This window comes from Melopsittacus undulatus, chromosome 1 (genome assembly GCF_012275295.1).
Source record: "Melopsittacus undulatus isolate bMelUnd1 chromosome 1, bMelUnd1.mat.Z, whole genome shotgun sequence".
Classification (NCBI taxonomy): Eukaryota; Metazoa; Chordata; class Aves; order Psittaciformes; family Psittaculidae; genus Melopsittacus; species Melopsittacus undulatus.
The window spans coordinates 129,619,193-129,645,562 of NC_047527.1; the positions used below are offsets into that span (position 1 = coordinate 129,619,193).

The 26,370-nt window shown below is 46.3% G+C and overlaps 1 protein-coding gene across 1 annotated transcript; it reads right to left on the reverse strand.

Annotated features, from left to right (window-relative positions):
- Window positions 1–12,824: 12,824 nt before the first annotated feature.
- On the reverse strand, window positions 12,825–16,966 carry SP8 (Sp8 transcription factor). Its single transcript, XM_034066149.1, has 2 exons — window positions 16,885–16,966; window positions 12,825–15,891 (listed from the first exon to the last, which is right to left on the reverse strand). Exons 1-2 carry the CDS (start codon window positions 16,903–16,905, stop codon window positions 14,419–14,421), a joined length of 1,494 nt encoding a protein of 497 aa, XP_033922040.1. The 5' UTR covers window positions 16,906–16,966; the 3' UTR covers window positions 12,825–14,418.
- Window positions 16,967–26,370: the final 9,404 nt, after the last annotated feature.

The following is a 26,370-nucleotide window of genomic DNA, read 5'->3' on the forward strand; positions in this document are numbered from 1 at the left end:
TCCTGTCCTTGAGCATCATGTCTTGCTCAACTTGACATTTTCTGGAAATTTAGTAATCATATTCTTTTTTCACCTATAGGTCATTAATGAAAACATTGAATATAATACAACCAGAGCAAACTCTTGCCGAATTCCATTTATGCATCTGTTAGCAGGCGGGATCCATAGAGAAGCAATCAATAAAATTTAGTAGGCAGATACATTTAACTGTTACAATTACCTCTTCTCAGTCAGCATACTTCAACATGAATGCAAACAATTCAAGTTCAACTTGTATGGTTTAAAAATACAAAGATGATTGCATCTGTTCTCATCTGAGCAGCCCATTTCACAATGGACCCATTTCAAAGCTAATTATAGTTAATGAATGACCCTTACAAATTTCAGTGGGCCATGAATCAGGGTCAGAAAGAAGGCTAAACATGATCCTTCACCAACACTAAAATGATGTTTTGCAGAAGTCAGCATTTGAAAATATATTTTTGATTAATTTAATGAATGAATTGGGGAAAAAATTGGCAAAAAATATTTTTCTCAAACTTTGAATTTTCACCAAATGATCAAAGAGTAAATAAAAAAAAATGAATTTTATTATGCAAATATCTAAGGGTAAATAGACAATCAAGTCAGTTCTAGTTACTCAATATGTCAGCATGAGCTGATGGTCAGTCTCACCGTAGCAGAGTGGTGAGTCCAGGGTCAGCCTCTTCCAGCTCTTGCAGAGTTTGAAATGCTAAATACGGATTAGTGTCCTACAGCCTCCAGCAGTCAGATACTTTTGCAGTTTTGTAGCTAATCACTTGATGGCTAATCTCCATAGCTTCAGAGATAGTAAAATTCTTGTAGAGGACTGCTGTGATTACCTCCACAGGGTGTTCCTTAAAAATTCCTACCTAGATTACATTTTATTCCCTTTAGAAATAAAAGGGGTTAAGGAGTTACCATTAGAAAAATTTTACTGTAGTCTTTGCTGATGATTCCGGTAACTAGTTGTTTTAAGTCCTATGACTAGTTAACATCAACAGTTAAAATTTTGCAACCTGGAGTATAAACTGGGCTCATTTCAGCCAAGCTTGCAAATAATGATACTTCAAGGATTACAGGAACCTTTCCCTTTTAGATTTCTATTTTCCATACAAATACTACAGGTGCAACCACTTATTTATCTTTCACAAGATAGAAGCAAGTGTTCTTACACTCTTTTTTATCCAGCACCCAGTTGTTCAGTCATTTCTGTGGATCTTCCCTAAATTCTTTTTTACTTTTGCATCTTCCTTCGATCTAATTCTATCAGAGTCCTCATTTCATGCTATCGCAATACAGCAAACTGAGTAAAATACATAGTCTGTGTATCTTGACAAGATAGTTGTTTTCTTTTTTTTTTAAATAGGGTCATTCCTATTAGCAATAGATGTCCACAACATCCAAACAAAAGTCCCCTGCTCTTGAAAACTGGAAGCAGACTTCACCAGAATTTCTGATTATGACTTATCTTCTACTGTTTGGACCATCTTTATGTATTCTTCCAAATCATCTGCCCCTTTTCTTTCTTGCTGCATTCAATAATCTAATTCTGCCCCTAACTTTCCTCAGTGTATTTTATGTGTGTGCTGCTCTCTGAGTTGAACGACAAAGATCTCGTGCTTTCTTTTTGTGTGAGCTTGTTTACACCAGGGTATCAGCAGGACAGCAGTCACTGGTGAAAGTAGCCCAGCCCAGCAGAGATACTGGGCAGGAGACTGTCCCATAAAAATTTCAGGTGGCAATATACACAAATGCAAAACAGACTGCTCTTTCAGGAGGGAAATAGGAAGGAAGATGGAAGAGAGGAAAAGGAAGACTATTGAGAAACAGGCTAAAGTCCCGTCTCTGAATAAACAGATCATATTTCTTAAAGATAAACTTAAAATGTTTCACCTTTGTATTTCTTACATCCAAGCTTATATTTTATCTTTCTGTATTTTGTATGACAGTAAGATTTGTCTTTTTCTGAACTCCAGTTATCTTAATTTTCTTCTTTAGTATGCCTTATACATCAGGTCTTGTGTTTATTAGACCCTTTGCTCTGCGAATTGTTCTTTCTCCCTGGGTGCAAGCTTTTGGCTGCCTCTTTATGTAGTGTTATACTTTTCCTTGTGTAAAACAGTTTAGTGAATTGGTGGTCTAGTTGGAAATGTCTGATTTGCATTCTGAAATCTGGAAAAGAAAAGCCCAAACCATGTAACAGTTGGGAACCTTCAGTTGGAACAGTCACTTACCCTGCAAGTAGACAAAACTGCTCACCCAGGCCCTCCACCCTCTTCTGCTCACTTGTTTTGACTTATTTCAGATGCTTTAGGGAACCAACTGTGAATATGCCTATATGAAAGGTTCTTGGGTTATTACAGATCCTGAAGCAGACACTTGTTGCAATAGTATTGTTTCCACCTGGGCTCTGCCAGAGAGAGATAGTCTAGCCTATCACCCCATAAAAATATACTCTTTATCTTTCAGTAGACGGGACAAGTGTTGACCAGCACAAGACCTTCAATGTTGTCTGAAGTCTTCATGCGCCCTTCTTGTGCCTTGTTGCTAAAAAGGCCCTTTTTTGGTAAAAAAAAAAAAAAAGAAAATAGAAATGTATTATATATTATAGACCTCACTTGTGATTTTCGCATACTTGCCTCAACATCTGTGTTTCAGTTTTACTTTCACAAAATAAATTTTGACACTTCATCTGGAAATTGTTGTGAAAATGTGAAAACAGAATAGTTTTGCAAAAAAAGTGAAACAAGGCTTTTCTTCCCATAGAAATTACAAGGTTATCTAAGTAAGTTCAGAACTTGGGGAAGATAGAGACTAGATACTTTATATTTTGTTTTAATGACAGCAGAGTGAGAAACAATCTTTTTCAGTTTAAATACATCACTGCCATGATCCTTTTTCTGCCAAACCCAGTGAGATTTAATAGTTCCAATTTAGCCTAAGAATTCCTTCAGAGAGGAAAGCTTCCAAAGGCAACTGTGTTACAGCTACAAATGCCTCTGATTGATAGAATTGCATTGCAGGCATATTTGACAATTATGCAATACGCATGTGCGGCTGAGACTTCTCTCCCACCCTCAGATATAGATACATGTTTAAATAGATAGCTTTTGTGTTAATTTTTTAAAGTACCCAGGTACTCTTGTCATTTATTTGAACTGCAGTATAACTTGGGCACATTTCCATTTCTTTTCTACTCAAATGTGTACTTAACCATTACACCTGCTGCATTTTGACTCCATGACTCTCAGAAGGAGGATCAGAGCTGCTCCTTAATCAGTGGGAAAGAGTATCTTTTGAAGGGTATCTTTTAAACATCCCTAAATATATACTCAATATACTGCTTTCCACATTGCTATAGTTCTGTGATAGAGAATATCATTACAGAAGTGGTTTTATATTCCCAGCTTCTGACACTGAAGAATCAAACTGGTGCTGGCAAAAGAATTTGCAGCATGTGATGTCTTCTCATCACTTACAAGTGAAATCTAAGTTCTTTCTTAGGAGGAATTGCTGACTCAACTTTATCAAATCAAAAGTATTCCAGAAGGATTCCATGTGCAGAAATTCTAGGTTGTAAGGCAATACCTTTCAAGACAAGTAATGTGCAGTTCAGTGACTTCAGTTTGCAAACATTTTTGTACCAGGTTCTGCATTGAACAACCTTTTGTTAATGAATTAGTTTATGAGTCTGGGATAAGTGTGCTACAAATCCGTTCTGAATTTTACTTATTAAAATAATCCATACTACTACCTCAGTTACACAAATCAGCTTTGTGTAGCAGGAAAGGTACTTGTCAAATGTAAATGTAACCTCAAGAAGGCAGAAGTACTGCCTTCTCCTGGACTGCTACTCAAGAAGTACTGGAAATATATTCTTCTAATAAAAAAAAAGAAAGCTTTCTCTGAATTCATGAGGTTCTGATTTCCAGTGTTGCACATGCTAAGTTAATTTTTTCTTTATTTTAAAGTTTTTTTTTTATGGAAACAAATCTCATATGATCAAACTGCCAGTCTGCCTCTGTATCTCTCCTCACAGGACCTCTTGTACCTGTTGGCTGGTTTGAGGGGCAATTAGCTCCCTAAAAATTAAGAAAGTAGACAGCTAGGTAGTAGAGATTATTACTGGATCCTAATTAAAGAGAAGGCCAAGCTCACATCATGTTACACTTTAGAGTATCTATCTAGCACAGCAGTTTTTGTAAACATTTCCATTGCAGAAGAAGCTTTTATCACAGTTCAGTCTCTGTGAAGATACAGATCTCTGTGTATTGGCATGAATCCCGGAGAGATCACGCATCATTTAATCTCTGGAGTAAATGCTTAGTTTTGCCTGTGTGAATTTAGCAGTTAGGTAACAACTAGGGGCAATGTGACTGAAATTTTATTCCCTTCTCAGTTTGAGCACCTCTGTTTCAACTACTTGGAAGTCATACCTTGTAGGGTCCCAGGCAAATGGTAATTTCACAGGAAACAGAGGTACACCTCTATGTCCTTACTCTCAGTATTCATTAAAAACAGTTAAACCCTGATAGCATGGGGAATTCTCAAAATGCATCAACAGGATCAAGTTCATAAGGAACTGAGTAGGATAGTATACCAAAGTGGTCAGACATGTAGAGCCTGGGGGCATGTGTGGAGAGGCATACCTAGACATGCAGGGACCTGTAAAGCAAGGTACCTCTAAGTGCTTGCTGGGTTTGGCAACAGCCAAGTGCTTATGTTCTATTTCTTACTCCTATTCTCTTGATTGGGTCTTATCTTGCATTTTTTGGCAGCAATGAGAAGGGAAAAAACAACTTGCTTTCTCTGCTGGTATTATACTGTCTGGAAATATAGGTTAAAACTTCAGTGCCAGCCTAGAGAAACCCATGCTGGCAGGAGAAGCACCATAGCAAAATCAACTTTGAGGTATACCTGTAATCAAGATCCCTGCTTCTCCCACTTGTCCTCAAGCACAATACCATGAAGGCACAGCCTGAGATCTTTCTGACTTTTCAGCTCGGTCTTCACCCAGGCAAAGTCCCAGTAAAATCAGTGTTTCAATGACAATGAAAATTTGTCTGACAAACAAAGACTAAACACAGATTTTATCTGAGAAGTTATTGCAGTCAGACTAGAGATCACAGCTGACAAAAAAACGTAATGGAAAGATACCTGGTTTAAATAAATCATGACAACTACTACTAATAGGGGAGGTGTGGCTGAATTATGTACCAGAAATTTATCTAGTAGATGCAGCTATTCCCTTCTGATCCTTTCTGTGCCTGAAGAAACACAATAAATTTTAAGAAAGCATTTGTAACATAACTTTCTTGAATTAAGCCTCACTTCACAAGTGCATTTTTCTCTGCTACCAAATAGTAAAATCCACAAATCTTAAATATATTACAGCAGGTAAAATGTGTGCTCAGCCCCCAAAAAATCATTAAGCATTTTACGAAAGCTGGACGCTCTTTTCTGACATATTTAGCTCTTTGGTGTCTCTTTCACTCTTTTCCCACCATTTACATGAAAAGAAGTGCTGATACAAATATTTTCTTGAGTTTCAGGTTTTCTTAAACTCCTGTTAATTCTCCCATGAGCATTTTGATATCAAGCCAGCAATTATACTATGAAACAAGCTTGTCTTTGTGCTACCAAATTGCAAAATCAAAACAAAACAGATAAAATACTACCATACAAAAAGGCTTGTTACCTAACACAATTAACCATGTTTTGTTCTTGGATTTCACCTTTTATTAGAGTTTGCTTGAAAGATACTGAAAGTAGGCAGTGCATCCTGTATAATGTGCAGTTTCTCCTGTTGTCTGCAGTAAGGTTACATAGTATTAGTGACACCAGGAAATATCACTGCCTACTGTACATTTACGAACAAAAAATACTGAGGTAAAAGGAGGAAGATCTTTTGTTCTGCTTATCTATATTTCTATATATCTATATTTAAAAAACTATTTGTAACAGATTCTTTACATACACTGATATGCCATGATGCTGAATAAAATGTACCGTGGAATATTTACCTCCCAAGAGACAAGAGGACAGAGATGTGGAAACTTTGGATCTTGACTAATAACTAGAAGTGCATTATCTTTCTTGCCTGACTCGTACAGTGAGAAAAAAAATAATGTCTACCATGGCAAGTAAAAATTAGCAGGGCCTGACATGAATATAAATGCTATCCAGGTTGTGACTTCATGTCTATAAAACATTATGTGTACTCTTACATACTGTATGTTTTGTAACTGAACTCATGTTTGGGTACTCATTAACTATCCAGAACAGAAGCAAGATCCACATCATGGTTTTGACATCAAGGACTTTTTTTAGCTTTATGAGCAGATACAGCTCAGACGGAACTTTTGGATTTCTGAGTCATGAAGGGGAAGACATAAAGGATTAGGCAGAACTACAATCAAATATATTGCACCTACTTTTTTTGAGGATATCTTCAGTGAGTAAATTTTTCAGGATACAGGACTTTTGAAATTCACAGAGTTTTGAAAACTTTTTTCTAATAAAGCTATTCTGCTTGCATGTGTTTTAGATGCATTCGTTTTCATAAAAATTCTGTGCTTAGCAAAATGGGAGGTAAATTTAGTCTGCAGCTGTTCCCACAGGCCGTTGATTTTAACTGAAAGTAGAAGTGACCCAGTGTCAAAATGGGCATTGAACCACAAGACAGCTGGAAATCTTAGGCTTTGTGCATGAGACTGATAAACTCCCTAGCTGCTGAGCTGTGTTACCCATGCTCTGGAGAGATGAAGTCCTGATCTGGACTCTCAAAAGACGAGACCTGTGCTTGTCTTAATGAAGAAGATGTCTGTACAGAGTTAGTAGTGTGCATCACATTCAGCACAGTAAGCAAATGAAAACTGTATTGGGCAAGTGTTTTCCCCGTTCAGCTTTGTCCTTTCATATGTATATGGATAAGCAAATTAAGCCCTATTCTCAGCATGCTAATGGTTGGACTACTCAAAGCAAAGCAAACACACAAAGCAGACAGCAATACTGGCTTGTACTCATGTTTAAGGTACCAACTTCTTACCAGTAGGCATTTGCTCTTTGAGACACCCTGTTTGCATTGTCCAGCTAAATTCCTCACCCTTTGTTGTTCAGCAATTCCACTTTATATGTCAACTATTTGCCTGAAGAAAGCAGCAATAGTTACAGGCAAACATTTGTTCCGTGCCTGTTGTGCCCTGCTAGAGGCAAGTTGTGCAGGACTTGCCTGGCGACTCTGAGAAGGCAGTTGTTTGCTGGGGGGGGGGGGAGGGGGTGGCTTGGAGGTGTCGGCTGGTTTGATTTTGGGGGGTTGCAATAGGCAAGGTTTGCAGGGACAGGCAACTTCTTCACACCAGGTCGATTACTGTCATGGAGAAAAATAATCCTCATACCTGTTGCATTCATGTCTGATCTTCAGATATGGGAATTATATATGTAATATACATACACACACACAAAGTGAAGGAGAGAAGGAGGCTGAGGGGTTAAAAACAATGCGAGAGCTCTGTAAGAAGGGGCAGCAGCGAAGAGGGGAAAGCCCCTGCAGTTCTGAGCATTGTCATTTCTTCCTCCTACTAGTTCAAAACCTGACCGCCTGCAACGGGCGGCAGGAAAGCAGGCGGTGTTAGTACTTTCACACCTCACTTGCAGGCTGAAGGCATTTTCGTTGCTGGCCACCTTTCCTATGAAAGGACACTTTTGTTCCATGTGCCCGTTCCGCTGTTGTGTCCGTCAGTGTCCCCCCCGAGCCCCAGCCCCGAGCCCTGGGGGCCGACGCCGCTCCCTCCCTCCCGGTGAGCCCTTTGCAGATCTATGCCAACGGGGTTGTTAGAATTTAACACGTTGTAGCCTTTGATTAGGGCAGGAGAAAACTAAATGTCTATAAAAAGCTTCCTAAGAAGACTGCGAGCTCGAGAGCAACGTTAATTAAATGTGGAGCAGCTTTCATCGGCAGGAATACACTTGCTGCCTTTGGCAGGCACCAGTCGGTGTAGGGAACACCCAGGCTACCTCGAGAAGACAAGTTTACAAAATATAGGAGAGTACTTTGAAGCGTCTCTTCGCGAATGAGTTATCCCCAATATAACTCGCAATAAAAGAGGCACCTCCAACCTAGTGTTAAACACGAATGAGTTTAGCAGCTCGGTCAAAAGCCTTTGTCACCCTGTCAGCTCCCTATCCCTGCAGCTTTCAAAGAATTCGAAGGTGAAACATCTAAACCAGAGATCCCAAATGCAGCCCTAGTGCCTGCTTTCGTATTTTCAGGGTCTCTTCATCTGCGATGAGGACATCTTACCCCCCCGGCGGGGAGCTCCTGTCGCCCCATCGCCTCATCCCCGCTGCCGGGTGCTGAGGGTCTCTTCGCCTCCCCATTTATTTCCAGGAGGATCCACGGAGATCTGTTCTCCCTCGAAGGCCGCTTCTGGACCATTTCCTCCCTAAATAAATAATCCCACCCTCCTAACGAGCACCGCGAATTGTCGCTTGCGGAGGAGCAGAGCAAAGAGGGTGTAGAAGAGAGCTCTTCCTCAGGGAATGACAATTGGCTGCGGAATACAGAATAAAATGAGTTTTAAAGATACTTGCGGCTAGTGTCTGCGAAGCTGGGGGTCGTAGGTTAGAGAGTGCTGCTTCCCTGGGATAAGGCGGCAACGCAGAGGCAGTCCCCACTCCATCAGAATATATTCCTGCAAAATACACACGCACACCGGCTCCCTGTGCGAGAACGCCTGTGGTGCCCTGGAGGCGGAAGGACGGGAAGCGCCTCTCGTCATTCCCCCTCCCCACCATCACATGGGTCATCTACGGAGCTACGGGCATCCGGCGACGGTTCCCCCCTCTGCCCCTCGTATATGGGTCCCCCATTCATCGCGGGGCAGCGCCGAAGAGGACAGGCAGAAGGACCAGCCACCGACGGGGCGCACACGCGGGGTGGCGCTGCGAGCCCGTGGCAGGACTAGTCGCCCCTTTGCCGCACTCTTGTGTCCGTCTGTCCGTGTTTGTGTGTGTGTGTGTGTGTCCGACCGGAGGCAAAAAGAACCACAATAGGTGAAGGCGGGGGACAGATACACAGGTCCCATCTCTCGAAAAAGGCAGATGTGAACTGATGAGGAGAGAGTCTAGGCGAGAAGCCGGAGCAAAAATGGAAAGGAAAGGGATGCTCTTCACCCCCGAAGGAAGCAGTTCTGCTTCCCAGCAGTCCAGACGAAGTGCAAAGCCCGCCGCCCAGCAGCAACGGGGATGGGTGAGCACTTGTAATGCAGGAAGCAGCTGGAGGTTGCACCAAGTATGTAGGCACAAGCATACACATGCATCTGTCCCAAGAGATGTGGTCAGGCACAAAACACCGTGTGTTGCCCACAAAAATAAAGCTTTTTTTTTAAAAAAAAAAGAACATTTTTTATTATTTTCCCCATCCCCTCAAAGGAAACTTGCATGGTGTTACATCTCCCTAGGAGCTAAAGATGTTCAAAAGGAGTCTCCTGCCCATCCCTCGTTCTTCCCTAACCAAGGACAAAGTTTCATTGTCACTATTTGGGAAGTTTCAGTATTACAAGCTTACAACCCTCCATTCTCCATCCCCAACCTAAAGGGAAACCCTGAGATAGCATTCGGAGCAGGATGACTGTCACTAGGGTTCCTGACACTTTACCTGCAAAAGTTGTGGTGCTCCGTGACTGTGTTTTGCACTTTTCAGAACAGTATCAGCCTGAGAGATGGAAATCTTTCCAAGACCAAAGTTTCTCCCAGGGAGGTGGGTCTGTTATCCAGCCTCTCGATCAGCCTAACAGGCAGTATGAATATGCTTTTTGCACAACTGTTCACCAATCCAGTTGTTACGTGGAATCCCAGCTTGTTTTGAAATCCACAAGTGTAAAATAGAGTTATTCCATTTAGTCACCCCACTAAAGCTCCTATGCAGTACCACTTGCCATTATCCCCTACTTCCCTAATCCCTTTTCTTAAAAAGTGAATAATTCCAAGCAGCAGTAAGAAAATTGTAGAACTGAAAATGCAATAGTTGTCCTAAATAGCACAGTTTTTCTCAATGCACACCTTCCTGATGCACAAGAATTTCCCCATAGGCTTTAGCACAAGACAGCCAGCTAGGCTGAAAAGGGGCCACACACACAATAGTAAAAATAAAATTGGTGTTCTGCATTTTAAAGCAGATATTGCAAAACATACTTTCCTTCACTGAAACATTGAGGATATATTTTTTTTATACTCTTAGGATACTAAAGCAAATGTAATGGTGCGCGCTGAGAAAGCAGACCCGGATTTATGCTAGAAACACAAGGTTATTCTGATGCAGCAAAAGAGTTTTGCCTTTTTGTTATAAATCTGGTGAAAGTGTGAGCAACTGCACACCTAATTTGTTCACACCTTTTCTCAGCTCTTTCTTCTCAAAGCTAAACCAGAGACTGCTTCACCAAACGTATGTGAAGTGTGGCAGGTTTTGGAAAGTGCATAATTACAACTGCTCATACTGAAAGATTTGTTGGACTGCATCAAGTATCCTCACTCCGCCACCTTTGCAGCTGTGAAGGTATTGATGGCTGGATTAGCCATCACATCCACAAATAAAATGTCTGAGATTCCGTTTCTTGCTTTCTACATTCATGTTCCTAGACTGGAAGCAAAGAAGAAGCCAACACTATTTGACGGCTGTATAGTCTTGGCAGGCACAGGCCGAGGGGAGTGAGAAAGGCACTACAGCAGGCAAAAAGGAAGTAGTGTTTTACATTGCTTCAGCTGCACATATCTCCCATCATAGCTCTATGGAAAACTTAAAGTGGAAAATGACAATGAAAAAACAGAATAATGGAAAAAGCAGGACATGAAATTCGATAGACATTGCTACAGGCTTGAAGGGGAGCGACTTACAAGGTCAGAGAGCAAACAGGAGCAGCCACAATCATCTGAAGGCCTTTGGAAGGTAAAGTTGATGGACACCATTTTGACCCATGGGTCAGCAAACTAGTTTAATTCTACCTTGATCTGCACAATGCAGAGACAAGTTCCTGGCTCCTATCAAACAACTCAATGTTCTTATCTGGAAGGGTTTAGTAAAAGTAAATCTGCTACAAAAAGTAGCTATTCAGCCTTCAAGTGTTGGGTTTTGCTGGTAAAAGAAAAATACGTGCGTTCTCACACAGCACAGGTCTAAACCGGCAGCTTCTGAGCAGCAGAAGCACACACTCCTTCCCGGAGGAAGGGTGAATTTTGTCACTGGCTCTATCCCACTAGCAAACTGCAAATAGTGCCCTAAAGAAACCATTGAGCTCCTGGATAGTGGCATTTTGGTATCACTTCCTTTTCAGCTGGATATCAGAAGCAGTACTAGGAGTTACCCACTGCTCTGTTTCCTCTTCACTTGGTGCTCAGACAGTTCCATCTGGACTGAAACTTCCAGGTAACTAAAGGCTGCTTCTTGTTCCCACTGGGGAAATCAAGTGCTGGCATGGAACCTCATTTACATGGTGTTAAATAAATAAAAAAATAAAGAAAAAGAAAAGAAAAAGAAAGGGGAGAGGGAGGAAGCAGAGCGAACTGTTGCTTTGTTTCAGTAGGAAACTTCACAGGCCTCTGAGGGTTGCATTTGTAACAAAACAAAATGCAGCGAAACTCAACCAGAACTACTCCTATTTCCAGTGCACGTTAAAAGCCCCTTCTAATCGCTACACCACCCAGAGAACCAAAATCTCGAATGCATCTGGAGCTCACTCGTTTGCACTTTCTTGCACCACATTTTAACACCTACTGGTTGGGTCATTATTAATAATGTGCTTTACATGTACACAACAAAGGTCTTTCTGCTCTAGCATTTTATGCTCTAGCCTTGATTTTTCAGTATCCCGACTGCCAGTGTAGCCTCCCTGTGTAATTCAAGAGGACAGATTTCCAAATAGGAACAACACTTGCCCTGTGTCCTCCCCTCCTCCCCACCCCTCACCTTTTCAAAATAATAATTTAAAAAAGTGTTAAGAAGTGTCAGAGGGGTTTGGGTTGTTTCGTTTGTTTTTGGTTTTGGGGTTTTTTTTTTGACAGAAGTCTAAGTAGATGCTGTAACTGCAAAAGACGCCAGGTTTTAGAAAAGCCTCGTGCTTTTAGTGTTCAGGGACAGCCCTGAACTAGATTTCAAGGAAACAGCACTGGCAGTAGAGCTGGTCTGGCTGGGTGGAAGCACCCCTCAGCCCTGGAAAGAGCCCAGATTCCGAATTCTGCGGCGAAAATCCCCCTGGACTAACCGGGAGCTTTCCCCACACAACCGCAAAGTTTCACACCGCCAAGACCCGCAGAAGTTAGCGCTCACCACTGCAGTTTTCATCACCCCCAGCCACAAACGCCTTTCCTGAAAACAAAAGCGGCAGACCACTGCTGGTTTTGCCTTTAAAAGCAATGACAACCCTTCCCATTTCAGTATTAAATCGCTTTTCAGTGTGGGTCTGGCACAGTGTGAAGAATTAAGTCCAAGCAGGAGGCACATGCAAAGCAGCCCCATCATACCGACTTGGTTTTGCAAGAGGTAACGAATCTTAATAATAATACTAATACTTATTATTATTACTTCCTTAGTTTCCTCTACTACTGCATTACAAAAAGCACGACTTTAATGCCTCAGAGCTGCTGTCACTAGATGCTAGAGTTTACAAAGGGACTGAATTCGTTGTATTTCACTTTTCTCCGCCCTAAAGAACACTTCATGCCATGGGAGTTCAGAGTAAATCGTTGCCTGTAACGATGGGATTAAAACGAAGAAAAACAACTGGCTGACCTAAGGTAGAATGTTTTATCTGGAGTTTATTAATACCATTTAAAATATTACAGATAAAAATCAATTACATTTCATGCATTTAAAATGCAAATCTAAAATGTTCCAGGGAAGGGCTTTCCATTTCAATGTGAAATATCCAAATTATTTCAACATTACAATGAGACAATTAGTTTGCAGCCTTGCAAACTGCTAATGTAGTGTCAGGAGTGTTTATTAACATTGATCAATATTATTTTTCAGGAAATACACATAGGCCGAAGTTAGTTCAGTTTCACTTGGACATTTTATTTAATACATGGGTCGTGGCAAACCCACTTTATGAAATATAGGAGAACTCTCACTGTAACTATACCTGAACTGCCAGCAAATGCAAATAAGTACATGCTCCATTAAATTAAATGTCATTCAACATTTATCAAATAGTTTGCTTAATTACAGTTGTATAACTACCTAAATTAATATTCAAGCAAAACCTATATCCTGAAGTGCGATTTTATGTACGCCTCAAGGAATGAGTCCAGAAAAAGAATGCAGTGAACCAGGACTGCGACAGCAATGCTTTCTCGTGACAGGGAAAAAAAAAAAAAAAAAAAAAAAAAGGAAAAAAACAAACAAAAATTAAAAAGCTCAAGTGTACTTCAATATATTTTCAAATATTTACTGGAAGTCATTTACAAGAAAAATACTATACAAAATCGTCTCCTGGACAACTGCACCTCACACCGATACACTGGTGGAGTTGTATTAAATTGTTAGCTAATCTAAAACGATTCCCCAGTTGTACAAACCTAAAGGTTCAGACGTATTTTACAAATAGTTTGTTTTCTTATCCTCCCCCTCCCAGCCTCCCTTTTTGGCATTGGAACTACAGCTTCACTTGAAACCCACGGTGCTTCTTCCTGTGGTTGGAGTTAAAAATATATGACTTTCAACCTAATTATTTTCAGAGTATTTCGCGATTCCTGCTCAAACAGGAATTATATGAATTTGAGCTAGGGGAGGTAAACGATGCGTTAAAATTAAAAGGTGGGGGGAGAGAGGGGAAAGGAAGGAGGGTGCACTGCCGCTCCCGTCTGGGAAGCGGAGGGTCTTTAAGTGGTGTACGAGGTGGGGATAGCTCGGAGGCTGCGCTCGGAGGCGCGGGAGAGAGCGACTGCGGCCGGCGGGCGCTGCCGTCGGTGCCCTCGCCCTGGGGCAGCCCCGGCTCTCCCGTCTGCTGCTTGAGTGCACCCCTGCTGTACCAGCGCTGGCGGTGGAGGGAGGGGGCTAGAACAGGTTTCCAGCGGGAAAGAGGGAGGGAACGTGGGTTTTATCCGCTCTAAACGCAACCCGAAGGGGGTATTTCGAGGCGAAGGGGAGGAGGCGCAGGCCTCCCCACGGGTGTCCGCGGCTCTAGCCCCTTGCCCAGCAGCCCCCTACCCCGCCGCGGGCTCGGCTGCACCGCCCGCCCCGTTCGGGGCTCCAGACGGGCAGTGAGATTGCCGCGGGGGACTGAGGGCTCCCCTGCGGAGCTTCGCCGGCTACTTACGTGTCCGCGTCCCCGCCGCGAGGCTGTGCGCCCGGGGAGGCGGCGGGCCGGGGCCGGAACGGCGGCCCCGAGCCTCCGCAAGTTACTCCAAGCCGTTGCGGTGGCCGGGCTCGGGGGCCGGCAGCAGCTCCGGAGAGTGGCAGGGCGGGCTGCCTGCCGCGCTGTGCTCGCTGTCGGTGTCGCTGCCCTTCTTGCCGCCAGGGCCGGGGCCACCGCCGGGGCCGCCACCACCGGGGCCACCGGCGCCGCCGGGACCGCTGTGGGTCTTGACGTGCTTACTCAGGTGATCGCTGCGCATGAAGCGCTTGTTGCAGACGGGGCAGGCGAAGCGCTTCTCTCCCGTATGGGTCCGCAGGTGCCGCTGCAGCTCGTCGGAGCGGGTGAAACGCTTGCCGCAGAAGAGCCAGTTGCAGACGAAGGGCCGTTCGCCCGTGTGCCAGCGCAGGTGCGCCTTCAGGTGCGAGGTCTTGCCGTAGACCTTGCCGCAGCCGGGGATGTGGCAGCTGTGCAGCCCCTTCCGCCTCAGGCTGGCCCCTGCCGGCCCCAGCCGCTCAGCCTCCTGGCAGTTGGGGCAGTCGCAGGTGGCGCGGCCCGAGTAGCGGCGGGCAGAGGAGCGCGGCGAGGTGGCCAGAGGCGCTGAGGGGCCGCCGCCTAGCATGGAGCCCCCGGCGCCGGCCAGCGGCGAGGGGGCCGAGTCCGGGTAGGAGCCGGGCAGCACCGGTTTAAATCCGTCCATGAGGTGCTGCCCGGCGGGGCTGAGGAGGTGCGAGGAGGCGCCGCTGCTAAAGGCCGAGTGGCCCAGGCCCGAGTAATCCGAGTTGTAGCCGCCAAGCGGCGAGTGGAGCGAGGTCTGAAGCCCGCCGGCCGCCGGGTGCAGGGAGCCGGGCAGCGCCGCCGCCCCGTTGGGGCTCTGTACGTCGATCCAGCCGGCGCCCACGTCCCACCAGCTGGAGGCGCCCGCAGAGCCCACCTCGCCGGCGCCTAGCCCCGGGTGCGAGGGCTTGAACCAGGACTCGTAGGGGTGCGCCATGCCCACCCGAGGGTAGATGCCCTGCAGCCCCTCCACCGACGTGTGCACTTTGGAGATGAAGACGGGCTGGTGCGCAGCCGCCTCCTGTCCCGCCGCCCCGCTGCCGCCTCCTCCACCGCCGCCGCCGCCGCCGGCGCTGCCCGGCGCCTGGAAGACGGAGTAGTCGTTGGCGAAGGGCGAGCTGGCGGCCGCCGCGCTGCTGGAGGTGAGGGAGAAGGCGCTGGAGCCCGGCGAGCCGCCGCAGCTGAACGAGTCCGAGACCAGAGCGGCCGCCGCTGCCGCTGCCGCCGCCGCCGAGGAGCTGTTCCGCGCCGCACCAGTCACGCCGAAGCCCGGGAGGCCAGAGCCCACGGCGCCGCAGCTGCCCGCCGAGGAGGAGGAGGTGGAGCGTTTCCAGGGGTGGAAGCCTTTACCGAAGGAGGACGCGCTGTCCGAGAGGGCTGACGGCGAGGGGCTGGGGCTGCCGATCTTGTTGCAGGTCGCGGCGAGCATGGCCAGCGGCGTGGAGCCTACCCGCGGTTCCTCCTGCGAGCACAGAAGGGAAAGGGCAGCCCCGCCGGGGTCAGGAACGGAGCGGACCCACCGCCGCCTCCCGCCGCCCGTGCCCGCTCCCGCTCCGGGCACAAAGTTTCGCGAGTCCCGCGGGAGGATCCCTTCGCCGAAGCCGGCTCCGCGGCTCTGCCGCCGAGTGCCTTCCGGGACTTTTTGTCACCATTAAACCCTCCTCCCACGGAGGAGTTCGGGAAGGGTTAAAAAAAAGGAGGGGAAAAAGAGAGGGGGGAAAAGTTGCGCCGTTTACTGTGGCTTTAAAGATGCCCCCGGCACGGCGGCAGCTACGTTTCAGCCTTTTCCTTTTGAGCGGAATCTGGCCGGTCCCCGTCCCTCAGGCCAGTTTTCTTAAATATAGAATTGAGATTATCAAATTAAGCCTTAAAAAAATCTTCAAAATAAACCTCATTTACATATCAACGGCAATTAAATATATAATAAAATTTTAACATATGTACATGTATACACGAGTTCAACGTACCTGCTGGATACGGCGGGCTCTGTTATTTTAAAGGGAAATAAAAAGCCACAATCTGATGCAAATTGGAAAATGCACACACAAAAAAAATATATAGTGCTGGGTTTGGTCTGGGTTTTTTTGTTTGTTTGGGTCTTGTTTGGTTTTTTTTTTTCCTTCCAGCAGCCACATGTAAAGAAGAAAGGCCACTTCTCCGGGGCACAGGAACAGCACAGCCCAGGCACTATGGGTTGTTTCTACAAAATGCCCTTAAACCCTTTTTCCTGCTCACTGGAAAGTGGCTCTGCCCCTTTTTTTCCCCTCTCGCTCTTTCTTTTCTCCTAAACTCACTTGTACTTAAGTTAAAAAAAAAAAAAAAAGGAAAAAGAAAAAGAAGGCTGAATAGAAGAGACTGATAGCCCCGGTCAAGACAGGGGTTATTTCAACCCCCTCCAATCGACAATAAAAAGAAACCAATTAAACCAGCAAGAGAAAAAAATCCTTAGACTCACCCCTAGAAGTGAAGTTGCCATCACACAAAAGTGCCCTCCTCTGAGAGGATCTTTTTTATATTGATAAATCAGAGGCAGTGTTTTTTTTTAGAGGTGTGCAATACAATGATCAGTTCCGCCCATTCCACCACAATTGTAGCTCCCTCGTCGGCTTTGAAGTGCCGCTGAGCCCCCGACAGCCAATCCCTGGGACCGCCACATCACTCGACGGCGTGACTGCGTGAGGTCATCAGCGCCGTCGAGCCCCGCCGAACCGGGAACGTCGCCGAGCAGCGGCGGCCACGATCCCTGTCCCCCTCTCGCCCCGTGCCCTTTCGGTACTTGTAGCATCAAGGAGCTGCGGGACACACACTTCAGGCCCTCTCGGACCTGCCGTTTCACGGTGGCGAGGTCGTACAACGCTACCCCATCCCTCCCCAGGAACACGTCCCCGGCTGAGCCCACCCGAGCGGCACCCGTCGACCCCGCCGCCTCGCCCCGGGGGGGGGAGGTGAGCGCTTCCCTCCCCACGGCTCCTTGCCCCACTGGGGTCAACCCGTTCCGGTCCCGCTTGCCTAAGCACGTTCACCCGCTAGTTTTCCACATCAAAAGTCCTCACGGCGCTTTATGCTGCGTGATTTTTTCTCCTTGTCTCGGCCTCGGGTTTGACCCTTTTCCGTATAGTGGGGATATTGACTGCCCATCATATCTATTGATCAAGGGGGTAACGTATATTATCATACTTTGAAGTAAGAGTGAAGTAAATTAATGAACTTCTTGCTTTCTCCGAAGGCTGGTGGTTACCATAAATGTCGCATTTTCTCTCCGCGAGCTGCTCTGAATGATTTTAGCCTGTTGAGAAGGCGTGACAGGCCAACCCAGAAGGAGGAAGGGGTGGGGGGAAGGAGGGAACTCCGTTTAACAAATAAAAAAGAATTAACTCCATTGCTTTGGTCTCCTTCTATAATGATATTCATTTTACAGACCTAATGCACACTTGTTTAAATTTTGAGTTTAATTTAATCAATACTATCCCCCGTGAAGAAGGGAAGAACTTTTCCCGGATGTATGAATGCTTATTAACTTTTTATCTCTGCTTCCTTTATCTGCTGGAGGCCGGGAGGAACTATTAGGACATAGATCAGAAAGCATAAGAACAAAACAACCATCGTGAGAATTGGATTTTAGAGGGACAGAAAATCACATTTTGTGGTGTGCCAGGTTAGGTAAAAAGATCTACACGCATTCCTTTCAGCCCCAGAAAGCCTGAGCGAATTCGCCATCCTCCGAGGAAGGAGCAGGCGTTAGAGATATATCTCTTTTAAGGAAAGTCTCGCCGGGTGGGTCTTCCAGTCGCGTCCCCATTTTGTATGCACTTGCCTGCCCAGAGGAAACGTGGCCTTTCTTGATCTTTTTGATTGTGTTTTGCTCCGATGCTTGCACTGACTCTTCTGATTTGGGGCAGAAAGACCTAAATTTTCAGTGCTCTTTTCCTTTAAAAGCACCGTGTTGGAAATTATTAAAAACTCGTTGTAAAGATAGTCGTGGGAGTCCGTACAGGTGAACTCAGCAGAGAGGGAGGAAGGAAAAAAGGCAAACATATCAGACCAGAACAGAAATCACAAAACTCCTGTTAGTGGCATTCTCCTGCTATTCTGATAATTCCTCTGAATCTGGAAAATCAGCAGCTTCTCAACTTTGCTAGCAGTGAGATGATCTTTCCTGAATTCTCCACGGAAACATTTGTAACCTTCCCGCTTTGTATACATTGACTGCTGTGCAAAGGATTTAAGGAAGCTCACAATTTTGTTTGCATTTGCGTTATTGACCAATGCACTTAAGGATGCAGTACATTAACATACTCTGCAGGTGGGGGGCTGCGGAGGATCAGAGAGGAGAGGTTTCCCCGAAATTAATTGAAACTTCCCCCCCCCATTTGAAGTTTAATGTAAGGGAGTAGATAAATGTCCGTGCTGTTTCTTGAAAACCTGTGGGATCCACTCTCAAAGCTAAAATCTATTAGCATTCTGTATGCATCTGCAGCATAAATTTCATTTGAATTTCAAATTTAATAAACCAGGAGGTTTTTAATCATCCCTGGTTTTATTTGTTTGATATTAACATGCTTATTGACCGGGTCTGTTGACCAGTTTGATCATTACAGGACAGCAAAAAGTTAATTAAAACGACCACAGCTCCTTAATCATATCATCTGTCTCATCCATGTCACTCCCTTTATTACAGGCTATGATGGATAGTCTCCCAGATTAATTTCTCTGTTTCTTCGATTTGGACAACAGCTTTTGGGACCTAATTTACATCCTGGGAACAACTTGCTCAAGTCTACCTAACATCTTGTGTCTACAATGTACATTAGCAATCTCGGAACTTCAGCCACAAGGATAGCTGTCGCTAACCTTGCCGGGGAGTGGGGATTCTCCTCGGAGAAGCCCCCGACCCTCCGCGCTGCGGCCGCCCAGCAGAGACGGATAGAGTGCTGTAGCAGGGGTCTTCGCCTGTCTGCAGGCAGCTTTACCGGGGTGTAGGGGGGGTGGGGTTTCTCTTTGGGGAAGCAGAGGTCTGTGCTATTTGAAAAGCCATAGCTGGGACGATTAAGCCGAGTGCTGAGCACGCCGTATAATGAATGTCAGGATAAGCAAGGGAGCGCGTTTCATGCCGCCCTTGCGTCAATTTTCGGGCACACGCGTCGAGCCTGCTGCAGCCCATGCCTCCTCGGCTCCCGTCTCCGTTCCCGGGGTCTGAAAGTGAAGTCCCCCGAAGGGGTGCTTGCCCTCGTCCTCCCCGGGCTTTGGCAGACGCCGAGTCCTCCGGAGTTTGCCCCACCTCCCCCGCTGACGCTGGGGGGGGGGGGGAGGGTATGGGTATGGGGTCCAGGAGGTGTCACTCCTCGCCTGGGGCCTCGCTCCACCTTCTACTGGAGGCTATCACCGGGGAGATTAACCAAGGGGTGACCACAAGCTCTCCGGGCGCAGGAGGGCCCGGCGTGGAAGGAGAGAGGAAAAGGGAATAGCATGTAAACAGAACAAAATAGCCATCAGTTAGCAAGAACCGTGCGATGGTTGGCGGTCACTAAGCAAAGACGGTGACTAAAGCCTGTTTCTAACCTCCATTCGCACCTCTGCATTGCTGCGCTTTACCTGGGACGATTCTGTCACTACTTCACTGGGTAGTTTCTTTGGCTCGGGCTCTCAGCCGGGCAGCTAGTGCCGCCGGCGGCAGCAAACAGTGTCCGTGCGAGGATGCCTGCGTCTATCGCTATGTAGGTTACCGGCTTTATTTTTTCCATCACTGCAAATGTGTCCGTTCCAGGTACCCAGAATTCTGCCAGGCTCCCCATGTTTCCCAGCCCGGCTGCTCCCTTCCCCACCTCCTCGCTTGGAGAGGGCACATCGCGACCCTCCTGCTCCCAGCCGGCCGAGGGTATTCACATCGATGTCTTTCTGCTTTTATTTATATATTTGCCTGGGCCTGTGTAAGAAAGAAAAAAAAAAAACCAAGCAGCAAGCTGGCTGCGCCTCTGCAAGGTCCCTATAATTAGATTAACTCGGGAAGCCACTGCGCACACGCTGGTGTGTGCGTGCCTGGGGAGGGAGAGGAAAAGGCACCTTCACATCCTCCCTATTTACATCGCAGGTGTGCGCCCAGATCCGACCCGCATCTTTTATTCTTAATTTCTTCCCCCTTTTTTTCTCTGCCCCCCCCCCGTTTTCACTTACCCTCACTCTCGCCCTCTCTTCTTCCCCCTCCCTCCCTCCCCCCCCCCCACATTGTGTTATCTCTGCGCACGTATCGGCTGTTCCTGGGCGCTCATGTAAGTACCGGGAGGCGCCGGAGGGAGACCGAGCACTCTGGCCGAACTCCCGGGCCGAGTGGTGCAGAGTGCGGAGCTCCCTCGGCTGCAGAGCCTGTGGCTTCGGTCTTTCCTAGACTAGCTTTAAACTGCTTTCTGTTTTTCCTATTATATATCATTTTCTCCCAGGCACCACTTACACTTAAAAACTACTAAATTCTTCCCCTTAGCGGTATTGATTTCTTTTCATTCTGCTCTGTTAGGAGAGGAGGTAATGCTTCCAGATTACCCTGCGTCTCCTCCAGACGGCTGACAATTGCAATCGCAGTTTCGGGAAGATAAATGTTACTTTGGGAATTGTGTTTAATTACAAATAATCTCGGAGCTGCTTTGGGTCTGGTGGTTTAACCACACGCGTTCAGCTCATCGCACAAGCTTTACAAACGGGTGACAACATAGAGTAAACGTTTGAAAAATCGCTGTCCGGCAGCACAGGATGCTCCCATTCGATAGCCTGCCTGAAGGTGGATCACGCATCGAAATACATGCGATTTATATAGAAATATATCTATATAGATATAGATACAGACATGTACACGTGCGCGGGTGTATATTTGCATGTCTATGTATGTGTGGGTATTATAGACACTTGCATATACAAATCCTAGAGCACCCGAAGGCACAGCCTGCAGAGAAAACAGCGGAAAAGGAAAGCTTTCCATGCATGTACGTATGTATTTATTTATTTCTCTGTTCTGCCAACTGCGCAAAAGTGTCAACCTGGAAGAAGAAGAAAAAAAAACCCACAAAGCAATAAATATTATTATTATTATTATTAATAATAATAAATCTTTGATAGCTGCCGTTTGGATGTGGAAGAACCCCTGGTCCTGGGGAAAGATGTACCCCCGGAGACGTAAAGCCAGGAAGGTTTTGTTCACGTCGGTTTGCGCTCTCAGCGTACCCCACAGACTTCCCTTGAATGCAGAACTCCTGCGACCTGACTTGAGAGACCCTAATATTGGTATATTTACTGTTCCTACAATGTATCTACCACCTTTCCCTGTCGTTATTTGCCTATATGGCAGAGCAATTAGGTCACCCTCCTTTCCTTCCACCCCCCACCCCCTGCTTCCTTTCCAGCAGCCTTATTAACTTGATAGGAGAGGGACGGGAGGCAAGCGAGCAGCTGGAAGGAGGCAAGGTGGCGCGCAGGTTATTCTCTTAACCCGACCTGGCCGCAGGAGCGAGATGAGCAGCGCTGAGCAGATGTCCCCATTTAAGCCATTCTTTTCCCACATGCCTGCTGGATGCTGCCAGGGCGTAGGAAGCTTGCTGCAGACCTGGCCCGTTCCCGGCCATTATGGCCAAGTTATTCCGGACCAGTGAGCACGAACAAAATGGGCTTCAGATCGCGTGCTTGAGAATAATTCGACTCCGAGCCCTGGAAGAGCCTCCTACCCCCATTTTTTTAAGTGTTGCAGGGGACGAGGACGTGTTTCAGCTCTGATCGCAGGAGAAAAACTTCTCAAAAGATCGTCAGCCCTTTCCCCCTCCCTCTCTTCGGCAAATATGGTATAATTTACAGAGCAACTTAATAATCCGAGGGGCACCGCAAAAGCCCTTTGCGTTGTAAACCGCTTCTAATTACCTGCCAGAGCAATTAGCTGACTATCACGAAGAAATTAGATCGCTCAATGTAGCATAAATAATGCGAATAATTTTGTAAGGAGAATGGAAAGCGAGACCTGGTGTTTCTTTATAAGGAAATAACACCTCGTACTGTACGAACCCTACATGAACACATATTAATGTCTAGGCATGCACGGAAATGAATCCGAACATGAACCCTCTGGCTTAGATTCAGCACTTTCTTCATTTACATATGCGGGGTGAAAGTCGGCTTCCAGGCGTTTAGATACAGAGCTCTTCCAGATCACAGTAATTAACACATAGCGACTTCAATAGGAAAACCTGTTTTCCAGATGATTTTTACAATGCGGCTTTATGTCTCATTTGGCAGTTTAAATAGCTGGAGTTGTTTTCTGGCTGCATCTCTGCTATCATCTGTTGAGCATATTTTGCCTAGAATAATGACCAAAACTTCCGAGCCCGTGTTTTAAAAAATAAATGACTGATACACTGGGTATGTCTAGAGATTTCGGGCGGGCTTTCTTCTCGTGTGGCTTAGTTCTTCTAGAAGGTTTTGCTGTTGCCCTAGAAGTTTATGGTATTTAAACATTTGTTTGTTTATTTATTTATTTATCCTCTCTGCATTTCACCCTGAAGAATCGAAAGCCTTTGCGTCATCCTCACCGGTTGAGTATTTTATCTCAAGAGAAAAATGTTGTTTTCCAAATGAAAATTCACAGGTAATAAACATCCTAAAGGGGTTTAAATGTATATGTATAAGCCCTTAAGTTAGGCTACTAAGTAACAATGAGATCTTTCTTCACGCTTCTCTATCTACAGCTGTGGAATTGAGAAAAGGGTGACTGCAGGACCGTCGTGTCATGAAAGCCCTTCGTGTCACCGCTGAATCCAGCTAAAGCAGATTGAGTGTTTCCCCTCTACCACTCCGTACAGAGACAACTGCTGGTCAGGAAGCTAGACGTGAAGCTGAAACTCATCCAGCCCGAACTACAGCAAGTCACTGCTCGAAGACACCCTGGGATTTAGCATAACTCGTTAGGAGTGCTCCGGGTGATGGATAAACACAATTAATTAGGTTTATCTTTGATAAATAGAAGCAGCAGCGTAGATTGTGATTCTTTTAAACTCATCTTTAAAAGAGGTGAAGGGGGAGCTGAGTGTCTGGTCAAATCTTCTGTAACTTTTCAGAGTTTTTTTTTCCCCTGCTCCCATGCTAAGGGGCAGCAGCTATGAAGTGGCTCGTCAGACACCCTTTTTCCCTAGCTGTCTCTGCAGAAGTTGCAATTGCATCTGAACGTGGTCTCTAAGCTTCTGCGTTTGTGAGCAGGACTGCTCGGCTGTTCCTCCTCCCCTCGTAGCACACACCAGGTTGCACAGCGTGTTTAACGATTCTTGCTCCGCGGCTAATTAGGGACGGCTTTGAAGCTCCATTACCGGCAGCAAAATTATTGCGGTCAGTTTAGGCCAAATCCTGCAAGTCCTTAATGGAGCGAAATTCCCATTGAAGTCAACGGGATAGAAGTCAATGGGCGTTGTGCTCTACTAAGGAGCACAGAATGTGTACCCTTGGGATTTAGATATTAAAAACCGATATCGGGAAGATGAGCGTTTGTGACGATCACAATCCTCGGGAAGGGATCTCATCTGCGTCACAGAAAGGGCCCGATCCCTGTCCCTTTCCGCTGGCTGAGCCCCGCTGCGAAGCCGAGGGCAGGATCGGTGCCGGGAGGTTATTAATCATCCACCGGGGCCAGACAAAAAGACTTTTCCAGCCGTCCTGAAAGAAGCAAATCTTCAGTTTCCCGTGGGCTTCATGCCCACCGAGGCTGGAGGAACTGTCAGTGCTGTGAGAGGAATTTGGAGTCTCCCCCGACTCACCTAGGCTTGCTTCCCAAGAAGGTTTGGGGGATCGTGAGAGGACACAGTCACCGGCTCCTCTGGAGCCCTCATGGGGTGACTCGTTTGGATATCCGTGCAGGACTTAGGAAGTCCCCGGCCTAACCCTGACCACCCACTGCTACCGGCGGGATTTCACAGCCAAATTCAGAGTGCGGGTTTAAGGTGCTGCTTCGAGCTAACCCTTGATCTCTGAAACGGCGTTTGACAGCGTATTATAAGGCATTTCCTTATTACAGGCGAGAAATAGCACTGCAAATACATGAGGAAAACACCGCCCTATAAAACTGAGTGAAATGCTGTAGGTTGCTTAAATACGGCTATAGTTCAGTAATCTTTCCCTCCAGGGGAGAACCGGGCGGGAGAGGGGGGGAGGACGGTATAGCCCTCTTGTTCCTGTCATAGTGGGAAGTATAAGCCTTCAGTAAAACTTCACCGCATTTTTCTAAGCGCGGAGGGACACACACAGCTGATCCTCTAGGAAGCTGCGCACAATTAAGACTCATTTTCTTTCAGCTGGAACAATTAATTGTACAAATGAAAGGTCAGGCATGTGCTTTTCCTATGTTTATCAACCACAATAATGAGCCCCTTCTATTTTTTCCCCTAGTGCATTACGCTGAAAAGAAGTGCTGCCGCAGTGCCGAAGGTAAGCACCTTCACAACGGCCGGGCGGTATATATATAGAAATAAATATTTTTTTTAAGAGAATGCCACGGCCTAGGCAAACACAGGTGCGATGTGTGGTAGGCGACGGCTTCGCCAGCACCCCGTTCCCGCAGACCAGCGGAGGGAAGGCACCTTTAGCCTGGAGCGATTACTTGGGAGGGGGGGGGCGAGCCTGCTTTCTTCCCTTGGGGCCTGTGTTGTCTTTGTGCGGGGCGGAACGGATCCTGCCCCCCTTCCCCGGGGATCTAGACCACTTTGACTATTCTCCAAGGTCGCCTCCACATCATAAATCTAGTTAGTCCTGAAGAGATAGGCTGGAAACAACTCCTTATTCATGACGGGTTTTCTTTCCATCAGAGGAGATTTCTGCTCGTGTCTCCAAGACCATGTGCCTACCAATTCCTAAAATAACCCCAAACCCAAGTGGCTCATTTTATTTTATGCTAGCTCGGTGCGGTGTAGGTTCATTGGACTATGTCTAGGATCTGTGGAATAGAAGCATGACATTCAATATTTCATTAACAGGGTCACTTTTCTCCCCCTTTGCTTGGGGAGCAGGTAGATCACCACTGAGTTTGTGCCTGGGATGAACATAGCCATGCTGACAAAGTCATTTTCTCACAACCAGTATGTTACCCTGCACACAACTGCACAGTATATTTACCTTGTGTGATGTTCTCCTTATCCTCAATCTGATCACACTCACGGTGGATATATATTTAATGGATTTTACCCTTGTTGAACGCAAACATCTCTGCACTCCTGACATGTGTGAAGTGACGGACGATAGCCCCGCTGGGAGCTAGAATGACATTTCAGGACCAATGCAATGAGAAGATCTTGAGCTTTCATGTTGAAGTAGTCTAACGTGTTGTGTCTGTTTGGGGGACAGGGCCCATTTTACCTTTATTAGGTTCTGAGATGTCCAGAAGATTTCATAGAAGGGTCAGTGTCCACAAGCACCCAGAACATGGGGCTGTTTCTTTGAGTGGAAATCACTGCACTATTTCTTGGAACATCCAACAGCAAGGTGCCCTGTTTATCTGGCAACTGTGAAGAGGCAGGTTTGGTTTAAACCAGCAGGAAACTCTGAACAAATTCCTTTGGATCCAATGTTTCTGCCATGACTGACTGGAGGAAAACATAGCAGTGAAGGGCAAGAGCTCTGCTGTACAAAGGATGCAGTGAGACCTCCTGAAATGGCCAAAGCGGTGATGGCAGTGCAGAGTCCAGGAGCCCAGCTCCAAGGTGAACACGCAGGCTGATATTCTAGATCCAGTGGACACTGAGCACTGAAGAGAAGAAAATGCCATTGCTCCTAGTGTGTTTAGCTAATTGTGCAATAACTGATCTGTGCAAGAGCTACAAGACAGAATGCCAGAGTGACCTGCGGTGAAGTAGACACAGCTGGCAGCAAAATGCATCTCTCTTCCAAAAGGACACTTACTATTGTGCTGATGGAAAATCGTTCTTCAAAC

Coding starts and splice junctions, on each gene's coding strand:
- SP8 (XM_034066149.1), bottom strand. CDS start 16,905: ATGGCAACTTCACTTCTAGGG. Junction 15,892..16,884: donor TGGCAACTTCACTTCTAGGG/GTGAGTCTAAGG, acceptor CTGTGCTCGCAG/GAGGAACCGCGGGTAGGCTC.